Consider the following 21,319-nt stretch of genomic DNA (forward strand, 5'->3'; position numbering starts at 1 on the left):
AATCTCCTCTGCACCCTCTCCGGTTCTTCCATGAGTATGCCAACCAGAACTGCTTATTGTATCAGTGGTCTAACCAATGCTCTATAAAGTTTCAACGAGACTTCACTGCTCCATTTTCTACCCCACCCTGGGCTAATGAAGGCAAGTATCCTGTTTGCCTTCAGCACCCTGTGTGCTGACACCTTCGAAGGCCTATAAACTTGTACACTAAGGTCCCCTAAGTATCTCAGTACTCCCTTGGGGCCTAGCATTCACTGTGTAAATCGTTCCCTTATAAGACTTCTCAAAATGAACCTTACACTTATCGGGATTAAATTCCACCCCGGATTGCTCTGCCCACTTTACCTGCTGATCAATATCAGACTGTAACCTGAGACCATCCTCCTCATTACCAACATCACCACCAACTGTCGTGTCATCTGCAATCTCACTAATTATACCTTTGTCATTCACATTCAAGTCGTTAATGTACATAACAGACAACGAGGGTCCCAGCAGCAAACTCCGAGGTACACTGTTGGCTTCCAATCACAAAACTACCCTCCACCTTCAACTATGCCTTGGAATACTTTTATATCTCTCAAGAGCTAGTGTCCAGATACCAGTTTGAGGAATGCCACAAAAAACCTTCCTCAACACAACTGATCACCTCCAGCATTTCCTGGCAATTCATGCCCACGTTGCCACTGACGCAGTTTAATCCATGATTTCAGATTATGCTCACCTCCATTATGCAGCAGGAGAAAGCAAGGGCTGCAGATCAGATTTGAAAAGCGTGGGGCTGGAAAAACACAGCAGGTCAGGCAGCACCTAAGGAGCATTCGAGTTGATGTCTCAAGCAGAAGATCTTCATCAGGAATGTGGGGCGGAGGAAGGGAGCCGTGAGGTAAATAGGAGGGCGGGGATGGGGCTGGAGGTGATGTAGCTGGGAAGGTGATAGGTAGATGCAGTAGGGGGGATGGGTGGGTGATATTGATAGGTCGACGGGGAGGGTGGAGTGGATAGGTGGGAAGGAAGATGGACAGCTACGACATGTTAAAAGTGCAGAGTTGGAAGGTTAGATCTGGGATGATGTGGGGGGAGGGGAAGAGTAGTGAAGCCAATGTTGATACAGTGTGTTCAAGGGTCCCAAGACAGGAGAGGCATTCGACCACCGGTCATTGGGTGGCTTAGATTTGGCAGTGGAGGAGGCCAGGACTTGCATGCCCTTGGAAAAGTGGGAGGGGGAGTTGAGGTGGTCGGCCACAGGGAGTGGGATTGTTTGGTGTGTGTTCCCCAGAGATGTTCCCTGAAACGTGCTCCAAGTTGGCATGTATTTGGAGATTAGTGGGTGGAAGGTGAGGACCAGGGGAAGTTCTATCCTCACTGCGTTTAGAGGGATGGGGTTCCAGGGGAGGTAGGGGAAGTGGAGGAGGGCATTGGTGATCAGTGCTTCTCCTCCATTTCCTGCATCCCTTCAACTGCAACAAGGATAGAACACCACCTGTCCTCACCTTCCACCCTACTCATCTCCTGATATAGTGGATTATCATTCACCATTTCTGCCACCTATAATCAGACCCCAGCACCAGAAATATATTTTCTTCCCCTGCCGCAGAGACCATTCCCTCTGTGCCTCCCTCTTTTGCATTAGGTCCACGTGTTGCCCCCCCATTCACTCCCAGGACCTTCCCTTGCCACCTTACGAGGTGTGAAACCTGTGCCCACACCTCCCTCTTTACCTCTGTCCAAGGGCCCAAGGATCTTGTCACATCTGGCAGAGCTTTTCCTCATCTACTATGTCTGTTGCTCTCAATGTGGTCTGCTCTACACTGGGAGACAGGATGCCAACTCGCGGAACGTTTCAGGGAACATCTCTGGGGGACACTCACTAAACAACTCCACTGCCCTGTGGCCAACCACTTCAATTGCCTCTCCCACTCTGCGAAGGACTTGTGAATCCTGGGCCTCCTTCCCTGCCAAATCCAAATCTCCCGACGAGTAGAAGAAGAATGATTCATCTTCCACCTAGGGACCCTATAACCACATGGCATCAACACTGAACTTCACCAGTTTGCTCATCGCCCCTCCCCCCATCTCATCCCAGATCCAACCCTCCAACTTAGCACTACCCTCTTTAACTTTCCTACCTACCCATCTTCCTTCCCACTTATATAGTCCACCCTCCCCTCCGACCTATCACTATCAATTCCTACCTGCACCTACCCATCGCCTTCCCAGCCACCTTACCCCCACCCTTACCCTCTGATTTATCTCTCAGCCCCCTTCCTCTGCTCCCGCCCCACATTGCTGTTTTTGAGGTGACCTGTATAATGAACGGGGAGTGGTCAGCTCTCTAGCTGAGAAGTTTAGTTCAATCCAGAACTAATTGGGAGCTCAACAGTGAACTGGTGTGGAAACAAACTCACTCACTCTCTCTCTGATCTTCTAACTTCAAGAGGATTTGTTTATTGGGACTGTTGGTTATATTCACAAACAGCATAACTAAGTCTAGTTTGGATAGACTGAGTTCTGTAGGGGTCCTTTATTCTGTTCTGTGTGTTCCATTGTGTAATTTTGTGAATAAAATTTTGTCTGTTCTAAAACCTGGTAGTTAACTTCACTTACATAATCCAGGTAATTTTCACTGTTCACTTACCAAAACAAATTGCAAAGTTATGGTGTGGGCTGCCTGCTTAAGAATGTTTTGGGTAGTCTGGCCTAGTTCATAAACACTTCAAATGCCTTCTGAAAGTCCACATACATCACATCAAAAGCACTGCCCTCACCCAATCCCTCCAAACCAGAGTCAAACATATCAGTTCAATATAATTTGTCAATAATAGGTCCATGCTGGCTTTCCTTAATTAACCTACACTTGCACAATTGATGATTCTTTTTATTCCAAATATTGTTTTCTACAAGTTTCCCCAACACCAAGTGGCCTGAAGTTGTGGGTTTTATCCTCCTGTGAACAAAGACATAATATCTGCAATTCTCCAAATCCTCTGGCACCACACCTATACCTAAGGTGGAGTGGAAGGTGTTGGCTCAAGCCCCTACAACCTCTTCACTGTCCTTGGGTTCAGCTCATCAAGTCTCAGTGTTTTATCAACTTGAGGTAAGATCAACTGCTCCCTAGACTTAGAATGGGAAATGGATACAAGCAACAGGCATTGATGAAGCATTCAAATTTGATCATGCATACCAAGTACACAGGCTGCTTTGTCTACTGGTGGAAAGCAAAGCATGTTGTGAAATACGTAATGTCAGATTTCATGATAGCAGGAGGTCATAATGAGGCAATTTAGTTAGTAAATTAAGAATGTTCCAATTACTGGTCAATGATTACTTGCAAATGATGATTCTTGATAAAGAACATGATGAGGTGACTCAAAGGCAGTGATGAGTATTGGAACACTTGATGGAACCTGTAACACTCTCGCAGGTCAAGGAAGCCACAGTTAGATGCAAGATTACATCGTTTTTCTGCAGAAAAGAAACACTGAACTCATGAGCAATGCTTTCCCATTTCCTACATCATGCTGCAGTCTGTTCTGCATCAGATAGCCAGGTTGGTCCAGTTCCAAGGGCAGTCTTCTACTATCAGTTCACATCAAAGAGCAACTACACGGTGACTTCAAATGTAAGCCGTACGGTGAGGGAAGGACCCTTCATCTTCAGCTGAACAGGAAGAACAACCTTCACTTCTAAAGCAATTCATTCAGCCTCCTATCATCCCAAAGTGCTTTCTATCCAATAAACTACTGTTGAAAAGTAATCATTGCTGTAATGTAGGAAATGCAGCACTCAGCATGCCTCACAAACAGCAATGAGGCTGTGGCAGAATGCACTCTAATAATAAAGTTGGTGAAAAGATAAACAGTGGACGGGTCACCAGGAGGAACAGCCTTGCTCTTCTTAAAGTACATCTCCCCATGAGGGTGTTAATGTCTCCCCTAACAGCAGCAACCTCTGGTTTTACGCTTAAATTCCTGAGTAAGCCCACAACTTTCTGACTGTGTGACAAAAGTGCTAACCACCCAGCCATGTTTAGGCTGAGGCCAACCCACAATGCCAGAGTTAAAGGGCTCTTGTCCACACATTTCACCAAAGTGTCCATTTCCTCAGAGACACCAAATGCAGACTGAATGACTGCTACACAGAACATCTCCTCTCATTTGTGAGCATTAACCTAAATTTCCATAGTTTTGTACTTGGATTCTCATCCTTACACTCAATCTGATATCTCTAACCTCAGCCTGCTGCACCATCCCAGTGAAGTGCAATGCAAGCTTGATAAACAGCATGTTATCCTTTGACCAGGCACTCCATAGCCTTCTAGACACAATATCCTTCAAAGTTGTTGAATCCAAACACTGTCTCACCATTTTATTTTCTCCCCAATGTTCCCAAGCTAAACCAGTCCCTGCTGACAGGGCAGCCACTTACAGGCAGCTGTCAGTGCTGCAGTCAAATAAAAATAACCTTACTGCAATGTGCATTTGGCCCATATCCCTCCAAATATTTCTTATTCAATAACTTATCCAAATGTCTTTTAAACATTGTAACTGTACCCTCATCCACCACTTCCTCAGGAAGGTCATTCCACACACAAACCACTGAAAAAATAGTTGATTTTCATATTCTTTGCAAATCTTTCTCCTCTCACCTTAGAAGTAGGCCACCCCCTGTTTTGAACTCCCCCACCCTCGGGAAAACACACCTGCTATTCACCTTATCTATCTCCCTCATTGTTTTATAAAGCTCTAAGGTCACCTCTCAACCTCCTACATTCGAGTGAAAAAAGCCATTCACGTTTTCTGTGCCCCATGACTTTTTAAACCTCTGAGGTCACTCCTCAACCTCCAAAACTCCAGTGAAAAAAGTTCCAGTCCATTTTTAAACTCAAACCCTCCACCCCTCCAAAATAACCTGCTAATCTTTTCTGAACTGTCTCCAACTTAATAATATCCTTCCTATAACAGGGTGATAGAAACTGCACACAGTGGTCCACCAGAGGCTTCACCAACATCCTGTATAACTTCAACATGATGCCTCAATTCCGACACTCAAAGCTCTGAGCAATGAAGTTTGCTAAATGCCTTAACCAGCCTGTCTGTCTTGGGATGCAAATTTCAAAGAATTATGTACCTCAACTCCTAGGTCTCTGTTCTACATCACCCAGGGATTTATCACTAACCGTCTAAGTCCTGCCCTTGTTTGTTTTACCAATATCTCACATTTAACCAAATTAAACTCCACCCACCACTCCTCAAGCCCATTGACCAAACAGACGACTGCGCTACCCGATATACACGAAGCCCACTTTCCAGCAGTTGGGTCACAGCCTTCAATTTATGACACTTCAGTTGCTCACCCAAGTCCTTCTTAAAGGTTTGAGGCATCCCACCTCAGGCAGTGCATTCCAGATTCCAACCACTCCGTGTAGAAAAATAATCTTTCCTCCAATCCCCTCCAAACCTCTTGCCCCTTAATCTTAAAATGATGTCCCCTTGTCATTGACCCTTCAACGATCTCATTTTCAGTTACAGATTGAAGGTGACCGGTAACAAGGATTAGAGGGAACATGAGGAAAAACATTTTCACCAGAAGCTGGTGGGTGCCTAGAAATCATAAGAGTCCCTATAGTGTGGAAGGAGGCCATTCTGCCCATCAAGTCCATACCAACCTTCCAAGTAGTATCCCACTCAGCCCCTCACCCCTACCGTATCCCTCTAACCCTGCATTTCCCATGGCGAACCCACTTAACATATGCATCCCTGGACACTGCAGGGCTATTCAGCATGGCCAATCCACCTAACCTGCCCATCTCTGAATTGTGGGAGGAATTACACAGGAGAATGCACACAGTCGCCTGAAGGTGGATTTGAACCCAGGTCCGTCGCACTGTGAGGCAGCAGTGGTGACCGCTGAGCCACTGTGCTGCCTAGTTTTGGCGGTTCAAGCAGAAATCCTGTGGCCACCTGTCAGCACAGCCACAGAGCAGGTGCTGGGAAATGGTATTCAAGTGAATGGTTTGTGCGGTTCCTCCGCACCATCTTTCTGCCTGGTGGATGGTGCCAACATTTGATGCATAATCGAAAACAGAGTCGCATTTATTCATGTCATTTGGCCCTGCCAGCGAACAACGTGCTTAAATAAACAGTGAAGTATAATCCACAGATTCCAACATTTTTACATTCCAGAAAGATGTTGCAGACAGTGGGCTTAATGGCCTCCTTCTGTACTCTAACCTATTCACAGGTCCAAAGGCCACAGACCTGAAAAGTTGGCTCCATTTCTCTCTTCCCACAGATGTTGCCAGACCTCCTGAACGTTTTTCACACTATTTTTAAATTCAGATCTCTGGCATATTTTGCTTTTGCATTGCTGTAGCAGAAATTAATTATTGATCACCAAGGTAGAGTAACATTCAGCATCTACAAGCATCTCTTGCATTTACGTTCCCACCACATTGCTGAGAGGTTATTTTTATTTTACAGCAGCACCGACAGCTGCCTGTAAGTGGCTTCCCCGTTGGTAGGTATTCAGTAATCTAAACCTCCCAGTGACCTTCTCTTGGCAGCAGTGTTCTGTGGTCCTCCATGACCTGCCATCAGAACCACCTCCTCTGTGAAGAGGGCGCTAGGGAGACAACGTTTGACATGACTCACCCAGGAACCTCGAATGAAAGCAAGGAACCAGCTCAATATGAAAGGCCACCTCAACCACAAGGTGAAAAACATTTTAGAAGTAATGATGCCGGCCACAGTTGAATAGCTCACCAAAAGGCAATATAAGCAAGAATGGATGCACAAAGACCTGTTGTCAATCCATGCAACTTTACACAGGATAAAGTGAGGGAAACAAGAGCAGCACTTAAACGGGCACTTAGCAGTACAGAGCTTGAATACTGCTCTTAAAAATAAAGACATGGTTAAAGCTTTTCAGCTTACACTCATCAGGACAGAATTGCAAGAACACTACATCTCAAAAAGACAATTAATATTGCACTTGGCAAGAATGCCAAACTACATTGTTGGTTTCCTTTGAAATTTAGCATTCTTGTAATTCCGTCCTGACAAGTGCCAGATGAAAAACCTCACAAGCACACCTCGTTCTTTCAGCATTCTCAAGAGCAGTATTGTTTTGGAGCTTCCTCCGCACCATCTTTCTGCCTGGTGGACGGTGCCAACATGTGATGCATAAGATTCGCATTTATTCATGTCATTTGGCCCTGCCAGCGAACAACGTGCTTAAATAAACAGTGAAGTATAATCCACAGATTCCAACATTTTTACATTCCAGAAAGAAATGAAAGATTTATCCCAACAGAAGAGATCACAAATCAAAGTCAAGTCAACAATGATAAGTTGATTTTCTATATCAAAATGTAATTTAGGGAGCTTAGTCGAAACCGAGGGGTCAGTACCTGGGTTGAACAAGTAAGAAGGGGATGGTGTGGATCAATAGATCTTGCTTCTGTGGGGGATGGCAATGACCCCAATGACTCCTGGCTTCCTGGCTGCTCTGGTGAAAGGGCATCACTGCTGTCTTCATCAAACGATGAATTGTCTGCCAAGGCAGAGTACGGCACATGATTATCTGTGGGAGAAATTGCGACAACACTACATTAACAACTGGGCAGGGAAATTAATTTCTTTTGGGATCGACTCCCCTGCACACTGACAGAAATTACACCCACAAACATCAAGCCGTCACCCCAGCCACTGAAGGCAGCTCTCCTCTCAATCCAGGCCACCTTAACAATCAAAGAGTGCTTGGCCATGCAGTAAGATCAATTGATTCGAATCAGTCCAGTCTATACAGCTTGATGTACAATCCAACAAATTCAACAATATTTATTGTTTCAGGAATTTAAGTGGCACGGTGACTCGGTGGTTAGCACCACTGTCTCTCAGTGCCAGAGACCCAGGTTCGATTCTACCCTTGGGGGACAATGTGGAGTTTGCACATTCTCCCTGTGCCTGAGTGGGTTTCATCCCTCATTCCCAAGATGTGCAGGTTAGATGGCATGATCATGTTGAATTGCCTGTAATGTCCAGGGATATGTAAACTAGGAGGGTTAGCAATGGGTAAGGCAGGATGACAGGGATAAGGGTAGAATCTGGGTGGGATACTCTTTGGAGGGTCATTTTAGACTCAATGGACTGAACGGCCTGCGTCCACACTGTAGGGATTCGAAGAATTACTAAAAGCATCAAAGCTTTTACAAAACTTCATTTAGTTCTGCTGTTCATTAGTCTGCCTGCATTAGCTTGGGATTTAAACAATGCTCTTGTGCCAACTTTCCATACAAGCAGAACCAGTTATTCCACTTCAGCTTTCTTCCCTGTACTCTAGAGCCCCTTGCTCTCAAACTTGTGATCGTGCCTGGAGATCTGAAAGCACTCTAATTGGGGCTTCATGAGGCTTCTCTCACGATGCCAGCAGCATTACCACCAGCGACTTCTTATTCCCACTCCCTTCCCCCCTGCGCCTACTCAGTCCCGTTCCCATCAATGGAATCTCCTGGGAGAGGCAAATTACAAACACACTTAAAACACTAAATTGGACTGGAAAAGCCTGACTTTTTCAAGTCACTCTGAGAAGTGTGTGCAAATACAAACAATACGTCAAAGAGCAGCAATGGCTCACTTCAGTTTGGAATGCTGTCCTGAAAGAAGAGAGTACAGAAAACTTCCTCACTCAAGACTGTCACAATCAATAAAGAGTTTGTGAATTGCAACTCAGTCTACAAGCATTTTCACTGTTGCAAATGAAAACAGGTTCATTGGGATTTTTTGTTTTTATTAAATTCTTCCAATTTTACCTCACCTGCTGCTGTCAACAAGCTTCACAACAACTTGGATTTTATATAGCACTTGATAAAACGCTATTTTGGCAGAGCATGTTCTCACAAAATATGACTGAGTCACATGACAGGAAAACTTAGTCACAGAGGTAGGTTTCAAAGAGGCAAAAAAAAGGGAGGAGAGAGATGCAGAGCCACAGAGGCTCTGCACACTTCAGAGCTCAGAGTCTAAGGCAGCTGAAGACATGGGAGTGGAGATGAGCAAGAGATTAAATTTACAGAAATACAACAATCCAGCAACAATCAATCAATCAGATACAGGGCAGGGTGAGACCACAAAGGGACTTGCAATCAAAGGTTCAGGATTTTAAAATCAAATTTCTGTCATCACAGTATCAACAGCCCATTAAGTGAACAGTTTTAAACAATGAAAGGCCACCTTAAGACCAGGCTACATTTAATCAGCCTCTATTCTTTGAGTTGCCCAATTCACTGTGGAACTTGGGACTGCGCTAGACTAAAACTAGATAAACGCCAATGATTGACTGTCCTTTCACTATAAGGGATTGGTCAATCAACAACCATCTATAAACATCACAAGTGGTTGAAAACTAAGGTGACATCTACCAATATACTGCTGGGGAGTGTGGCCATGCTCACTCAAATATCACAACAACTCTCCTCGCCCTCTGTAATGCAGAATTTTAAATATACAAAAAAACCCCACAAAAATTGAATTTCACAACCTAAACAACAACAATCACTGCAGTCCAACTGAACACCAAGTGAAAAGGTCAGTGAGAATATTTCACCTCCTTTCCAATCCCATACTGTTTCACACATTTTGTTTCACAGATCCATATCTGACTGTGCCTAGGTTAATATGGAAATATCCGAAATAAGCAATGAAAGCTTTACTTCCTGGATTTCAACGCCCACTTAAGATGAAGGATGCTCAGTGTTGGGGAACAGAGCATCTTCTTGTTTAGAGACATAGCGAGTTGGGAGTACTCCAAGGTCAGGTATAATAGAGCCACACCTCGAATAAAATTCCTCAAGCTCAAGTGAACTTGGCAGCTCTCCGCTGCTTTTCCATTTAAATTTTGAGAGCCTTGGAAAGGATCAACTCAGCACCAACTACTCAATGATAGGTTAGGGCTGCAAGCCAGTCAGCACGTGAGGTTCACAAATTAACACAAACACACACTCACTCTTAATTCATGGTTAGTAGAGCTTCACGGTGCATGACTAGGAAAGGGAAGGAGTATATCTCTCTGCACCACTCTGCCTCTCAAACTTCAAATCTTTTTTGACAAGTGGACAGCAGTAATTTGAGGATGTTTATGAATAGAATCACACGCACAGGCATTGTACTGGGAGCTAATTTCTGCTTCAAGTATGTGTGAATTAACATCTGACCTGAATCCATGCCCAATGGGCCTTGTTTGCTTGTGTTAAATATAATACCGTGGGAGGCAAGGTGTCTGAGGGCAATGGGTTACAACAGTGAGATCATAGCAGTGCACTGTGCCAGAATGACCGAACAGGACAAACCAGGAATTGGCATGCAGCACATCACAAACATTTCCCTTGGTATGACCCATCCTGTGTTCAGTGAACAGCTTTGAATGACACTGCACTAGCTGAACAGATTGATTGATTGCAGTTATTTCCTACCCACAGTAAGCAATGTTACAAAATGATGCGTAAATATGTCAGATAGCATCCAGTTCCAGTCCAACAGACTAAGAGTACAAAAGCAATACGAGGGGATTGATCTTCATCTTTGGGATAGTGACAAATTTCTTCTTCAACTCTCATGAAGTTAGTACTACTGGAAAAATCACAGGAAGAACGAGAGTTTGGCTACCGTGGGGCAGGAACAGAGCAAAAGACTGCTACTAATTGGGCTGATCTTTCAGCAAACTAAAACAGGCACAATGACCAAATGACCTCACACTGTGCTGTATACTCTTAGGATTTGTCACGTTGCACATTCTTCTTTTACATGTCGCCTGGACTTAGAAGCAAACGGTATCAAGATTTCAACAATGCTGCCTTGTTGCAGTTTAAAAAAAAAAATCAGTTGTCAAAAAACAAAGAGTAACATTTGAAGTCGCTCCATTTAACATTCTGGAACTCTCCATTAGTCATCAACTCTAGATTGCTGTGTTTCAGTTTATTTAGAGTTGCAGAGCTGTGCAGCACAGAAACAGACCCTTCGGTCCGACTCATCCATGTCGACTAGATATCCTAAACTAATCTAGTCCCATTTGCCAGCACTTGGCCCACATCCCTCTAAACCGTTCCTATTCATCCAGACACCTTTTAAATGTTGTAACTGTAGCAGCCTCCGCAACTTCCTCTAGCAGCTCATTCCATATGTGCACTACCCTGTGTGAGAAAAAAAGTCGGTCCCTTTTAAATCTTTCTTCTCTCACCCTTAAACCTATGCCCTCTAATTTTGAGCTCCCCTCCCCTAGGAAACAGACCCTGGCTATTCACTGTCCATGGCCCTTATTTTGTAAACCTCTTTAAAGGTTTCTCTTAGCCTCCAATGTTGCAAGGAAAACAGCCCCAGCCTATTCGGCCTCTCCCCTATAGTTCAAACCCTCTAACCCTGGCAACATTCTTGTGAATCTTTGCTGAACCCTTTCAAGTTTAACAACATCTTTCTTACAACAAGGAGACCAGAACTGAATGTATGCTTTCTTCAATGACTTTTGTTTGGCAGTAGGGTCACTGGCAAGGCCAACATTTGTGCTGAGCAACCTTCTCAAATCAGTGCAATCTATCTCTTGTAGGTACCCCCATGGAGCTACTGGAAAGGAAGGTCCAGGATTTTAACCCCAAAAGGATGTTAGCGAGCCAGACAGATGTTTTGACAATTGGACAGTTTCATGATCACCATTACAGGCATTCTTTCAACTCTGAATAAAATTATTTAAACGCTGCCATGTGGAGGTTTGAACCCTGGTCCCTAGAGCATTAATTAACTTGAATCTCTGTGTTGTGAATCCAATAACATTACCATTATGGTACTAACCCCTTGTATATGGATAGGTATAAGTTACTCAGAAAGCATGACTGTTCCCTCCTCCATTATACTACCCACTAAACAACAATACACTACCTCCAAAGCTCAATAATAAGTAGCATGATTGCTCTATTGAGATAGCAGCATAGGGGCATTGTGCTGGACTAGTAACCTACAGGACCAGGTCAATACTCCAGAGTTGAGAGCTCCAATTCCACCATGCCGGCTGTTAGAATTCAAGTTACTGCATATACTTGATTTGGAGGCGCCGGTGTTGGACTGGGGTGGCACCTGAAGGGGGAAAGCTAGTGCTTCCAAATAAACCTGTTGGACTATAACCTGGTGTTGTGTGATTTTTAACTTTGTATGTACTCGAGTAATAATCGCACTCATATAAAAAGTCAACACCCTATTTTTGGCCAAATAACCTGGAATTTTCCATATATCTCATATAAAGGTTGACCGTTGTTCTTCACAGATAACAGATCGTTTATGAGTCAGTGTGCCGACTGTCATGTCCCGCTCCAGCTTTCCAGTCTGCCGGTTGCTCTGCTCACTCCCAGTCTCCCAGTCCGCTGGTTGTTGTGTTCCGCTCTGGGTCTTCACAATTACCATAATTCGTTTTGTTTTCTTTATTCATTAAGAGACCAGTTGGGTGTCTGCTAATGACACGGTACGAATTTTGACAGGCATGAATTTCCGCCCCTCAAAAATAGTATCCATGTAATAGTCGACCCCATAATTTAACTGTAAAAGTAGTCAAAAAAAATTTGACTATTACTCGAGTATATATGGTAAATTAATGAATAAACCTGTAATATAAACCTTGCTTCAGTAATAATGAAGTTAGTACCAAATGTTGTAACAAAAATCCAATTCACTAATATTTTAGGGAAGGAAATCTACTGTCTTCACCCAGTTTGGTTTACATATGACTCAGATCCATTGCCCTCTGATATCACCCATCAAGCTATTCAATTATACCAAACGGCTACGAAACAGACTGCAACAATTTGAGTTGGCAGCTCACCATCATCTTCTCAAGTCACGTAGGACTGACAGTGATTGCAGGCCTTGCCAGTGACACCCCCGTCACATGAAATAAAGAGAGAAAAGCTGCTGGGTATACGTAATTTGGACAACACGGGAGAAAACAAACAAGCAGCGACAAATCTATAAGATGATTTTTCAATGGACAACATAATGCCAATGTGCTTTTCAAGAGACTGAAATGAGAAAGAACTGCTTTAAAAAAAAATGTTTTAAAAGGGTACTGCAGTTTTGAAGAGCAAGTGACCCGAGCGCTATGGTATGCATCGTAAATAACTGTTCAAACAAGCAGTCATTGAAATTCAAGTTGCTGAGGGTGATATACTGCTAAAGCTCGCAACAACAGTATGTCAATTGGTCTATGGACTAGTGACCAGTTATTGATGACAGAGACCATTGTCTGTCAGCAACTGAGAGACTGGGTCTTGGATAGCTGAACCTCTTGGAGCTGGGACAAAGTCAGAGAAAGAAGCATTCAGTTCTTTCTCAGCTGGGGATCAGTCTCTCTGTCCTCTGCAGACAAAAGGTTTCAGTCTCGGCAGAGAATTCACTTCGCAGTCCCATGAGGCAGGTTCCCAGCACCCGCTTGGGCTGTGGTTCTACATCCTACACTTCCATCATGTCATTCCAGATGGAAATTCTGCCTTTGTGACAGCAAACAGGAGCAGTTTCATCATTCCTGTGGTGCCCAAACCCTATCTGATCCCATCCTTTCACAACATAAAACATGTACATGCTTTGAACCCTTGTAGGGTAATGATTTCAGAGTAGAAATCTCCCTGTTTTGTAGGATTTCACCCTCCCTTAGCCCAGCCACACTGAAGTCAGTTGTGCTGTAGTTAATTTCAATCAGTAGCTCTAATATAACACTGTGAGGCAGCAGTGCTAACCACTGTGCCACCGTACCACCCACACAGTGACGCCAGGCAACACTCAGGTGCCATGCCAAATTGCCTGTACCTACTGTGAAATTTGGTGAGCCCAGGCCCAATGTGTGCTCCCTTGGGAATCAAACCAGCTTTTGATTTTGTTACACCTCACTTTGGGTAGTGTGCTGGAAATCATACCCTGCTATTCTGGCTTGTTTCAAACTTAAATACTTTACAAATTACGCACAGCTCCCCAATTTATCTGACTCTCACACTGTGGTTCCTAGAAATCACAGCCGTAGTTTGTATTTGAAAAAAAAAATTAGTTTATTATAAATAATTAGACTAGCCCCGGGTAAACAGTAATAAACTGTTGGCGTATATCACAATCAATTCAAACTCTAATCCCTTTATAAACTCTAATCCCTCACAGACAGTCAGACAAACAGGGTAAAATAGGTTATGGGCAGCTGGGAAAGACAGTTTAGTAGTCTTTGTTCTTAAATTCTGTTATCCTTATGATTCTACTGCTGGCCAGCCTAATGCTTCAATTGTCTTTCTTCAGAAACTTGCGCTGGTTGCTAAGAGTCACGAGGTGCCCAGTTCACTTATAAAAGGTTTCTGACTTCTCAACCAAAAAAACCACCATAGTTTACAGCAACTATTGTAGGATAGAAACTGGTTTTCTTCGGGTTTAAAGTTGGTTTTCAGATCCTAGTAAAGTTGCACATGCCATGATCCAACAGAGACTCAGTCAGAGCTTTCCAATAAAGGCATTTTTCTTTTGCCTCAGTGTTTTCCCGTTCCTCCCAGAGCATCCAGCCATCGGGACTTGACAGTCGGAGACAATGTGGAGCCATGTCACTTGCCCATCAATCCAGCTAGATGTGCTCAGTATGAGTCACCACAGAAAAACCACTGAATTTCCTTCCCCTTCCTCAAAAATTGACAACTACTGAGGGACGTTGTCTCATATCAGTCAACTCTAGAAAGATAAAACATATACTTTGATGGGATCACACCTGATGATTACTGAAGAAAAATAGGAAGAGGAACAAAAAAAAAGAGTTATACTGCAGCTTTACATAGCAGCTGACAGGTATGGTGCATTTACTAAAATAGTTGGTCCTCACTCACCTATGATGGCCTCTTTTACGCTGGAGTCCACTGGAAGGATGTTCTTCTCCACCAACTCCATGGGGCCAGGCCGCTGGGCAATCTTCTCATTCAGGTCGTCAGCTAGCCGTGCCCGCTTCAGCTTCATCTGAGTGGCTTGGAGGGAGGGCTCTGCCGAAGTTTCTGCAGGACATCGGGATGTACACAGTCAATTCAATCTGCATTTAGTACTTTGATACTTTAACAGCTCAAACTGGGATCGAACGCAACATTTTCATCCTTCGTAAAAAAAATTATTCCTCATCTTCAATCCCCAACCCCCTGTCTCAAGACAGGCATTGTAATAGGCATGAAAATATTGGCAGACGGGGGGGGAACCAGCTTCCAGATTTTCACCTGCACCCAACCACTTGAAAACCGGTAAAGCCAGGATTGAATATCTCCACCTTGAGTCCAGGCTGGGTCTGGGAGCTCACGAACTGGGGAACAATGGGTATGGATTTGCATCTTTGCCATGCAGGCGCAGGATGGCTGAAACTGAAAATGTTGGCAATGTTCAGTAAGCCTAGTAATACAGAGAAAACAGGTCAACATGAAACATGAACTTTGTTTCTCTCTTTAGCCTGAGATGGTGAATCTGTGAAATTTGTTGCCTCAGAGGGCTATGGAAGCCAAGTCATTGAGTGCCTTCAAAACAGAAATAGATATGTTGCTGATAAGTGAAGGGATGCAGCGTTATAGGAAGAAGGCAGGAGATTAGGATTGAGAAACATACCAGCCATGAGTGAGTCTGGTGGGGCAAACTCAATAGCTCAAAAGGTCTAATTCTGCTTCACATTTAATGGTCACAGATGCTGCCAGACTTGCTGAGCACCTGCAGCGTTTTCTTTCGTTTAACTCTCTATCGCATCACTTGCAAATTTTGGCAATTTCTTTAAGCGAGCGCTCTGGAGTATAACTGCGTACAAATCGCATGTGCCATTCATTCTCTCCAGCCTGGTCTTGGACCTAAAAGTCAAATACTTTGATTCATTGGTCCAGAGATTTCTGAATTGTAAATCAGATGTAACCGGTCAGAATCTTAACAACTTTGCCCTTTTGTTGTTGCATCCTGCTGTGGCTTAGGACACATTTGCATTCTTCTTATCCTTAGCAAACCAACTATACAGCTCCGTCCTTGTACACCAACTTGCGATCCCACTTGACATCCATAATTGTGATTTTGCTTTAACAAGAGACTTTCTATTATTGCAAATATAGCCTCATTTAATGTCAGGATCATAAACAAATATGACCTTTCATATTAGATGCTAAGGCACAGTTTATATTTCAGCTTTTCTTTAAAGAGAAAAGTGGATTATGTTGAATTGCAACTTAATCCTCTGTATATGATGATCATGAAACCAACAGCTGTTCACCATTGTAACAAAGTTCAGATAACAGGGGCATGTCCAAAGGAATTTAGGATGTGAGGATCTTGTTTACTCCAAAGATAACAGTTGCTGAGGAAGTTCCCAACGAAAATCAAATGTGCGAACAGGTTTGTGAATATTTCGACACATTCTTGCATGGAAAGGGAGCAGAGATCTGGGCTGGAAAGGTAACTGCAATGGGTCAGAAAGAAACAAACTTGTTGACTTGAATGGCCTTTTCAAATTAAAACCTCTTTATTCTACACAGGTTGCTTCTGCCAGGACGTTTGAGCACAGAGAACACAGTCACACAACATGACTATTCAGCATGAGGTACTTTTCTTTTTTTTAAATCTTGCTATCACATCCAAAACCACACAAGAGTTGTAGAGTATAATAGTTTGTGGGAGGCAAGTGTTTCCAATTCACTTGTAGTCCTGTTTGAAATGTGAAAGACAGCTATACAGTGCAATGTCAACCTTCCATGTCAGTGCAGTCCTGCTAGGCTACTTTCCCTTTGATATTTGCCAGCACACATCTCATCTGCAATGCAGAAGTGCATGTCAACCACTGTCTGCCAACATCCGAGAGCAACTGTTGAATGAGTTACTCTTCACAACTGGTTGCGGTTCATCCCACTGGACCAAGCAGACTGTGCAAATTCCTTGGCTCTAAAATCCCTTTCAATTCAATCCATTTCAGCTGAGCTTAGAGTAGCTTCGACAAAAGGACAATGTTGTAGTGAGCATGGCAGGGTATCAAGACAGGAATACAGGGCTCAATCATGTAGCAGTGGGGTATCTCATAGCCCAACCCTGACAAGACTGCCGTGGGAACCCATCAGCTCAGAAACTGTTGTGTGTTGTAACTTGTTGCTGGTGCATGGTATAAGGAAACGGGGCATCTGGGACCTTGATGAACAGCAGACAAGCAGGGGCTTGCAAAGTACAAGAATCACAATTTCCTGGCAAAGTTCAAATCTCTTCTGCGGTCACGCAAGAGGACTTTGAAAACTGGCAATTTTAAAAAACAGCCTTTCTCCATACGTGCACACGATTACATTCACATGTGCAACCGAGACTTGAGACCAGACTGACGTAATTGGAAGATAGGACCCAGAGCACGTTGCTTTGTTGAGCCTGAAGTGATTATGCACAACATCGTAATGTGCACCTCATGCTTACATATATGAGGAAGTTAGAAGGTGACCGCAGAAGACATTTGAACTTTGCCAGGAAATTGTGATTCTTGTACTCTTGGAATGCAGGCCTCCTGACCAACAGCAATGTGGTTGGCTCTTAACTGTCCTCTGGGCAATTAGGGATGGGCAACAAATAGCAACACCCACATCCCACAAACGAATACATTTTTGAGAAATTGTCTCTGCATTTATTAACAAATCGGTACAATGCAATGAAAAGGTTAAGAAAGAGAGAGATGAACGATTGAAAATAGTAAATTGAACTTGTTAAGAACGAGGAGCAAAAAAGGAAATTGTGGAATGAAAGGGGATAAAATAAACTAAGAAGGTAATTTCAAAAGCTATCATTTTAACTTATAAAACAATTTATAGCCTATCCATGATTATGACCAAGATAGGTTAGCTTTGCATTATCTTAAAGTGATCACCAAACCATTGATTACCAGCCTTTTTCTGTGGGGCAATTAATATTGAATTCCAGCAAGTTCTATAAATAATGATTAAGAGTCTGATTTTGTTTCAGCAAAACAGACAGCTGAGGGACATAAATCAAGCAGCAAGTTCAAGAGATTTGCAACTCTGGCTGAATGACTTGAATTCCACCCACATCCCCTCCCCATTTCCCAGAATTTTCTGGCTAAATTTGACGTCAACATCATACTTCATTAACACATCACCACTTTTCCAGCAAGATCTTGCCAGATTTTTTTAAAATTTCCACTCAGTTAACTCTGAAAAGCAAGATTAACTTTGATGTACAGCTCATAAAGCAAACAATGATGACTACTCCTCGAAGTGGCTATCATGTGCAGAGCCTCAGTATTTAAAGTTCAACTAAATTTTCATTGCCAAACCTATTGGTTGGACAATCGCTTAGCTGCTACACTGCAATTGGATTCTTTGCTGCTCATATTCAAGCTACAGAGGAACCTCGATTATCTGGCAATTATCCGAATTTCAGATTATCCGGCCAGGATCGCAAGGCTAAACTGTGTTATTCAGCATTCGATTATCCGAACATTCAATTATCTGAACAAAATACTCCCTGGCCGTGTCGTTCGGATAATCGAGTCTCCTCTGTATACCAAAATCCTCCAAAGCAGTGGGAGGTGGCGGTGTTGTGCTGTCTCATTTGTTCAATATCATTGCAGCATCCATCACATAATCTTACATGGAGGCCTAATATAAAAACAATGTGCTGGAGAAGGTCAGCAGCTCTGCCAAACTTAGGACCAGCTCTGAAGAGAAGTCCTACTGGAGTCGGAATGTTAACTTTGAGTATTTTGAGTTTCTAGGGAGCCGGACGGATCTTACCTTCAAGTATGTGCATCCTGACCAACTCTGCTCTCTCCGGACGTGAACGGATCTTTCTTTTCAGATAGTCCTCAGTCTGCATTTTTCAAGAAAATAAAAAAGGATTATATCGAGAATCCAGGGGACTGAGAATGTCAGAATGCAACGCTCATTGCAGTGAAGATGGGAAACAATTGAGAGAACGCCACTCGTTCTAGTTGCAATCACTTACAATTTACTTATTCAGATGTACAAAGCTAGATAGAAACTAACTACAGCTGAGCATTACAGCACCCCCCACACCCCCCCCAAGCCCCTGTGGGCAAGTCTGCAGACTGAGAAAAAGCACTGAGCATTTCAAATTCTTACATTCAATTTTGAGCGGTCTTTCTTCAATTAAAATGTGGATCACAATGGGAGCAGACTAAGAGAATAAAGTTACTTCCAATGTTCAGATATCCATCCATTAAACAAGAGGTTATCGCTACAAATCCAGGTGGAGACTGAGTCCAGAAGTTAAATCTCCAAAGTCTACTGTACTGTTTTTTTTAAATTCTAGAAAGACTGACCAGAATTTTCCAATAGCCCATATCACAAGTGGAAGCCATGCAGCAAGCTAGACTATAAAATGCACAGCCCATGGCTTTCCAATAAGTAGCCTTGTTGGTACAATGGGAATTAGAATATCCCACCTAATGCCACCTCAGCTCCTGACTGGGTTACATTTTGTTTTAAGCAAAAACATTAATTTCCAGTCAAAAGCTTAAATACAATTCTATTGGCAAGGGAGAGAGTTTTAAATTTGAATGCACACGGTCATTACCATCTACTGCACAAATATATTTGACAATTTTTAAAGATCTATTATGTTTTTTTTGAGGTTTGGGATGCTTTCCAACAGTGATTTTTATAAGAAGGAAAGGTCAATTCTCCAATATTTATTTTCTTCCTTGTACACTTGCTCCTTTAGGTAGATCAGAGGCAAAAAAACCCAAAACTTTCAGAGAGGAAGGAGCAAGATTTACATATCTGTGTTAAAGTTGCTTACCCGTGCCCTCTCCAAGCTTCTCCTCTGTTCGTGAAATGCAGCAGGACTCTTCAGAGCTGTAACAACAAGCAAAGTTAAATAGCAGCAACAAGGTGCATTTAAATAAGAAACATTCATAAATATCATTCAAACATATTTCACATCAGTTGTCATACAAAATTCCACACTCAGACACATCAGGAAATGGACAAGAACTGGGCCAAAGGCACAGGTTTTTAGCAGCAGCTTAGAAAGGATGAGAAGGAAAAAAGGCAAGGGGTTTATGGATAGAATTTCAGAGCACAGGGCTGAAGCTGTTGACGTACAACAGATCAATGGGGAGCCAATGCCAATCTCAAATGTGCAACAGACTAGAATTGAAGGGGTGCAGTGTTGGTGGGCTAGGATGTCTTAAATACTAGAACTAGAATTCTGAGGCACTGCTGGACCAGGAACCAATTTACACAAGTGAGCACAGGGGAAATGGAGAATGGGTCCAAATGCATATTAGGGCAGAGGCAGCACTTTTGGATAAAGATCAATTTTAAAACTGGACGGAAAGTGGGGAAACCAGCTAGAAAAGGAATGGAGTAGTCTAATACAAGGCTCTCGGGAGCAGATGAGCTGGGACAATAATATGCAGATGGAAGCAAGTCGTGGAAAATTCACCTTCATTAAACAAAGCTGTTTTCTGAGCAAGAGGTTTGTAATTCAATAAATTAAGTACATGAATAGGAAAGGTTTGGAGAATATGGGCCAGGAGCAAGCTAATGAGACTGGTTTAGTCTGGGAAAATGATCAGCATGGACGAGTTGGACTGAAGGGTCTGTTTTCCATGCTGCATGATTCTATGACTCTCAGTGCTGATGCAGAGAGGAGAAATTTAACAAGGCAGCTTAAATGTTGCAAACAACGGATTTCAGCCAGCAAGCATCATTATTCCTACAAGCTGGTACCTCCATGTGTTAAAGTGAGGATTTACATGAGCTGCCACTCATGAAATGTCTAAATGAATTACAGTCAAAGCTTTTTTTCCCTTTGACTGAGTGAATGGCTCATATACCCAGCATTTCCATTTTATTCATTAATGTCATGTTTAATCACAAACACTAGAAAGGAATAGGACCCACTGTGGGATCACAGCTTTCTTTTTTTCCCCTCAGAGCTTGGAAAGCATTAGCTAAAGCTCAGGGGAGACCTGGGTCAATGCACAACCACTGTTAGCTGGATGGACTGCTAGAGATCAAACTGGTGCCAACAGTATGGGGCTTCAATCACTGTCATACCTAGAGTGAATGTAGGGCTAGCCTCTTTTCCAGACCTGTGATGGAGGTCACGACCCCAAGGGTCAGCCCTGCCTTTGATGTTAAACTCAAGCGGTAGCAGAACAAGGATCGTACACACAACTGTGCACACCCCAGGATGCAACAACCCAGCGTGCTCTGGCCAAAGACCTGATCGGCCAAATGGTCTATGATTCTATGCTCAGTTTCCAGGAGATCTTCAGTCTGTCGGTA

General features: G+C 43.2%; 1 protein-coding gene across 6 annotated transcripts in view; it reads right to left on the minus strand.

The window, feature by feature from the left end:
• Nucleotides 1-21,319, minus strand: part of LOC132831492 (myocardin-related transcription factor A-like) — a 207,245-nt gene that overhangs the window by 24,938 nt on the left and 160,988 nt on the right. For all 6 annotated transcript variants that reach the window (XM_060849663.1, XM_060849661.1, XM_060849667.1 and 3 more), the window contains 4 exons: nt 19,824-19,879; nt 18,797-18,872; nt 14,891-15,052; nt 7,415-7,587 (listed from right to left, as the gene is read on the minus strand). In XM_060849663.1, the coding sequence (XP_060705646.1) occupies nt 7,415-7,587; nt 14,891-15,052; nt 18,797-18,872; nt 19,824-19,879 (467 nt within the window). The remainder of the gene's footprint in view (nt 1-7,414; nt 7,588-14,890; nt 15,053-18,796; nt 18,873-19,823; nt 19,880-21,319) is intronic.

Source organism: Hemiscyllium ocellatum, chromosome 33 (assembly GCF_020745735.1).
Source record: "Hemiscyllium ocellatum isolate sHemOce1 chromosome 33, sHemOce1.pat.X.cur, whole genome shotgun sequence".
NCBI lineage: Eukaryota > Metazoa > Chordata > Chondrichthyes > Orectolobiformes > Hemiscylliidae > Hemiscyllium > Hemiscyllium ocellatum.